A 5789-nucleotide genomic window follows, 5' to 3' on the forward strand; every position below is an offset into this window, starting at 1 on the left:
AAATAATACACGTTACATAGCAAATGCTAAGACTTAAAGGGACGTCAAAGGGATATCAACATTGGGCGTGCATCAAATTATCTGAATTTCTGGACGTAAGTGACCAATAACTCTTACTGAACTGCTAGAAGCAGTACTCAATATAAGAGAAAATATCACAACTTTCGTAGTACATGCATGCTACCTCTTTCCCTAGAACTTGAGATTTGGACATTTCACGTTGCAGATTTATAGAAAACGGGAAACAAATGTACGAAACATTTAGGTTCTTTGTTTCTGCAGCCAAAACATCATACATACAGACATAGACACATACATGTAGACACATAATTGATCTCTCCGCATACGAGCTTTTCAGGGCAAAGGAGACGAAATCAACGAAACAACAACAACTGTCAAGAATCCAAACTGACCGGAGGCAAACCAGTTAAGAAGTACAAGTGCAGTCGATAAGTTGAGCCAGGGACTCCACACATCAAATTCAACGAGCAGTCAGAACGGTTCCGAAACCTGGGATCTGCGGACTTCAAGGCAAGGGCCCTAACCTCTACTGAGGCCGCACTGCCTGCATCATAGTGCTTAGAAACCAAAAGGAGACATTCTATGAGGTGTACGGCTCAAATTACCTGTCAATATTGTCTGGGCTCTGTGTTTTACATGTACTATATTTCACTTTCAGTGTTTTTACTGTATATTTAAATGCAAAGTCAAGATTTTCTCGGGCTCATTTTACTTAAAAAAGTCTTACAAATGACTATGATTGTCGAGAAAATAATCTGTAATTCAAGAATAAGGAAATTTTGGCCCAATAAACGAACACGTTCATTACAAACGTTTGTAAGTCCCATTTGAAAAGCAACGTCAATTTTAAAAGAAGGGGATATGATACACTGCCAGGCTTCACTGTAGCAATTTATTTATAGGCACGTGACCCCGTTCCGTGACAGTAAATGGTCTTTGTCATCGCGGAGTCTCAATACCCAGTATTTTGTTGCTTTTAGTGAACACTATAAACATAGTACGTAACGTGGAACAGCTAAGGGATAAATTATATAATCCTTAGTTATTGCTTTGACTCCTAAAGTATAAAATGACACGGAAGTGGTGGTGATTTCGAAAAAATCACCTGACATTTATCAAGGATAGCTCACCTTGCTTAACTTTAATCGATATTTGCTTCCTGATTTTTTTAAGTGAAGAAGAATGTGTTTCTACTCTGCAGTTTTCACCTAAAAATGGTTAACTTACCCCATTTAAGATCGCCCTCGTCACGATGGAGACCATAAATAATGGTCTTATTTTGGAACTGACGATGAATTGCATTGATTAACTGATGTCATCTTTTATACGCACGGCATTGACGAAACATACGTGATTGCAATTGCCAAAAAAGGCTAATTTACCAAGCTCCCTAACCGGCTATGTTCTAAGGAAATCGTTACCAAAATTAGAGAATTTTTTACGTGAATATTTCAGAAAGGTCACGCACAGTGTAGAGTTTGTTTACGTAACTCAATAAATCTGTGAATTTGTTGCCACGTTGTAGTCGCAAAAAGACAACAAACGTCGCATTCCCTGCTACTGAAGATTTTCTTTATTCGTAGCCTTCGACTCGCTTAAAAAATGATTATATTACGACCCTTTTTTGGTGGCCCAACTTTCACGAGTCTCCTTGGTTTAGTGGTAAAGCACCCGAACTAGCAATTGGAAGTTCATAAAGTCTTGGTTCGACTCGTGTTCAAGAGAACAAGGATTGTTTCCCAGTATACCCGACTCATTGTCCATCAATAACTCTTGTTTTACTTGCCTCGTCTTTGCAAAATTTAGCATTAATTTTTCATCCCAGCCTTGCCTCCCGGATTCCGGAAATAATAAACAAAGCCTGGGTAGCAAATTTATTTTAAAACAAATGGAGTGGGGTTCGAGTTTCGACGTGGCATGAAGTACTCAACATTGCAGCACTGCCGTTTCTTTATGGATTTACCATTTTAAAACAGGACAACACCAGTATCTCAACTTTTTCCTACAAACCCGCCAAAGAGAAATTGTAACGAATGAAAACTTTCAGACCGTTACGTCTGCTTAAGGGAAGTAACAAATTACAAGGAATAATTTGTGTTCCAGAACCTTTTGTAACTTTTCTATTATTTTTGCTGTTTATCTGAAAGTAAGCGTATGGTGCGCTTTTACACATACAGGTGAAATTAAAAAGGAGAGGTCCTAGGTGCCGAAGTGTAAATCGTCGGACCAGCGTACCAACGTAAGAACTGAACCCAACAGCTCCGTGGCAATCAGTTTTTGTGTAATTGTGTCCAAAGGGGCAATATCAAAAATCGTTAAAAGGCCAAGATTTATCGTTTTGGTTTTCTTTCACTTTTCAAGATAGTTCAATTCTACGCGTCCTCGTACTTACACTAACAGAATGAACTGTGATAAACAACAACACAGCTTCAAACTTCCGATTTCAGAGATTGTACTTTGAATGTTTCATAAGCAAGTTAAGAAATGAAAAATAAATAAATAAATAAACAGCGACTCAGAAATGTATATTAGTACACGAAAACTGTTTTGATCGACTGTGTGTTGCTTGCAATATACAGGACACAAATAAGAATAAAGCACGAGCCAATTTAGTAAGTAAATAAGTAAATTCCAGCCACAAGGCTTTCTCCAATTGAAAGATAACTCTCTCCATGGAATATGACGTATGCCCTGCGCATGGTGCTTGTTAAGTGCGGCCGCAATATTCACCAAACGAAGACTCTTTCATCAAGCCGTTTTTTTTTTTTAACCTATAGTACGATAGTTCACATTCTTCCCAAAACTCGATGAGACATATTGAAGCTGCAACGTTTTTGGAAGGAATTCTAATAGGTCACTCTGCATAAATTACAAATCCATAATGACACATGTATAGTTTCGTAACTTAACGATGGTCAGTGTACCGTATGTATTACTCGGCCCCTAAGCTATTTATCACTTTGGTTTCAAAAGCACTTTCTGATCAATAATTGCGAGAAAATGCGTTTTAATTGTTCCTAAAGTAGCTTTGGTCTAACAACAGATAACTCGACGATTGAAAAACTGAGTCTGCCGGGCAAGATGCACCAACCGATCAGAGTTGTGGCTCACTAATACTTTTAAACAATGCAAAGATTATCTGTGAAATGGTATTATTGGGCCAAATTACTGCAACATCATTACCTGTTCTCGCAAATGGTTAATTATCTCCGTAGACTTTTGCATAGAAGAAAAACTGAAAAGTTAAGGAAGATGTAGCTATGCAGCTGTAAAACCTAAAGTAGTACCATGAAGCACGCAATACACTTTTCTTGTCTGCACAAGACCTCTCGTGTTTTGAAAAAAACTACATGTAAGCTGAATATTGAAGTGACCAAAATTTGAAATAGGATACATCAACCCCTGGATGACGTTTTTCTGGACTCTAGGAGACTTTATATAACATCACTAACTTTACGTAACAATCACTTCATTACACTTGACTCTCTTGTAGCCGTGATATCATTTCTCCAGAATGCATGTACCTTCGTAATCCCGTAATACAAAATCCCGACAAACATTTTTATCACTTGAAAACTAAAAGAGAGCAAGCAGTGCACATCAGCAAAAAGGCACTACATGTAAGTATAACCAAGGTGTTGCTTTCTTCATTCCTAAAAGTGTTTGGCGTTGGTCGGCGTTTTAAGATACGGCACGGTGCACGAAACGATTCTCCTCCCCTGACAAATTTAAAGAAAATGTGCATACATGGATGTTTCCTAAGTTTTCAAGTCTTCTGTATTATCCAATGCAAAGGCTAACACTTTCACTCTGCTAGCCCAAAACGGAGAGCTTTAGTTTCTTGATCAATTCAAAATGTATGAATGGTACAAGTACGTTGCCGGATCTAGAGCACAAACGATATGACCTGCACACTACTGATACAACGAAGCTACGTTTTTGGACCGTCTCTTGTAAGCAACCACCTCTCAAAAGCGACCGGTTTTCCAAATAAATAAAAATTTTAGAATCGAACCAGTATTTACGGTAACTATACGCAAGGACCATTTTTGGTACCACATATTGAGCACACAGATGAAAATATTCATCAGGGACAATCGGTATACAGCTGGAACTCGACAAACCTACATCCCAAGACCTCTTCCAGAATTGACGTATCAAGTGATAATAAACGATGAATATATATTGAGTTGAACAGAATTAATCATTGATCATTTCGACGTAGTGCTAAATCAGTTCTCAGTAAATTTAAGGCGAAGAGCCTTAACGGACACGAAGGACCATCTGAAATTGAAACGGGGAATCGAGTGAGAGCCTCGTTCGTAACTCTGTCATGATTCGCTTCGTATTGAACAAAACGACACTGGCGTTAACAATATGGCGGCGTATTCGTTCTCCAGTAACGATGCAAGTTCTGCATATAAAGATGAATAATTATACCAGAACCGGTTGCCGAACACTTAATCGTATTTCTGAGGTCAATACGAACGATTCCCGTATACTAGCAAAAGTTTGCCACAACGTATCCGAGAGGTTAATGACTTTGGCAAGGTTCTATCCGTAGCATTACGTTCGCGAGCAAAGTCCAGCATTTCGCAAGTTTAATCTTGGCCTGAAGAGATGTGGATTAAATCAAGCATCGATAAAGAAGTCTGAAGTATGCTCGCGCCACGGAAAATGACTGTCGGGTCAAAAGGTTGTACCACGTTTTAATTTCTGTCTTGTTCAAAAACGGCGTGTGTAGAATTCGTGAAACGAGTCTCCTAACGGATGCAAGGTCTGTTTTGATTGCAAAAGGCTTTTGTAGATTCGAGATGTGTAACATTTCGTCCTCCCAGCGAGTTCCTCTGCTACCCGACCCGCGCGACCTCAACGTATCGCGTTAATTAGGATTCAAGTTATCTTCACCAGTTTTCATGTTGTACAAGCAAATGAACAATGACTAGAAGAATTATCGGTCAATGTTCATGTACTATCACACTCAATTTACACACTAGATAAACCATACAGCATCACTGCAAAACGCGCTGAGGAATATTCACTAAAGCACATGATCTTCGATTGCCCAAGGAGGCACGTTTGGTTCGACCAAGGTCCTACAGGTTTAGCTTCTACGTTTTAGTTACCTTTCCAGTAAGCGAGGTTCCTAGTGCAACATTAGACTCTGTGTTGCCCAAAGCACATTCCTGAGCGCCATTTGTGCACCTTGGAGAAAACAAACAACAATTTTCAACACGAGGTTCAGGCGCGGAGCAGTCGAACCGCGAGAGGTTCCCACAATCAATCGTCAGCTTACAAAGACTGCTCTCTTGGCTGTGTGGATGTGAGATCGGCGTTAGCTGGCAAAGCAATAACGTCCCAAACATTTCGATCACGTTCATTGGCCATTTCTAAAGCGTACAAAGGGACGGCAACGAATCCATAGATCGAAGAATTACACCTTCGACAACAACTTCATTTGACTCGATATAACTCGTTTGAGGTCTCGCTTGATCGCTTGACTTCACTCCTCCATGACGTCATGTAACCTCGTAAGATTTAACATTTTGATCAAACAGTTTGCTTTCGCACAAGACAGAAAAGAATATTTTCAAAAGAATTGTAGACAGTCATGTTCTTTTAATATGCTTCTTTGTTTAAATTCACCGGACTGATATCCAAGACGTTATCCACGAATCGCGTAAAACAAAAATATATGAAAAAAGTCTGGAAGACCTGGAACGATGAGATAATAAATTCCGTCGACATCGCAGAATGAGCCCGCAGTC

At 39.3% G+C, this 5789-nt stretch overlaps 1 protein-coding gene across 1 annotated transcript in view; it reads right to left on the reverse strand.

Annotated features, from left to right (window-relative positions):
- LOC138028256 (uncharacterized) overlaps positions 1 to 5486 on the reverse strand; it is a 53445-nt gene extending 47959 nt beyond the window's left edge. Inside the window, exons 1-2 of the mRNA XM_068875727.1 lie at positions 5318 to 5486; positions 5148 to 5226 (exon numbers count right to left, since the gene is read on the reverse strand). Of these exons, the coding sequence (XP_068731828.1) occupies positions 5148 to 5226; positions 5318 to 5409 (171 nt within the window). The 5' untranslated portion in view covers positions 5410 to 5486. The remainder of the gene's footprint in view (positions 1 to 5147; positions 5227 to 5317) is intronic.
- Positions 5487 to 5789: the final 303 nt, after the last annotated feature.

Source organism: Montipora capricornis, chromosome 13 (assembly GCF_036669925.1).
Source record: "Montipora capricornis isolate CH-2021 chromosome 13, ASM3666992v2, whole genome shotgun sequence".
Classification (NCBI taxonomy): Eukaryota; Metazoa; Cnidaria; class Anthozoa; order Scleractinia; family Acroporidae; genus Montipora; species Montipora capricornis.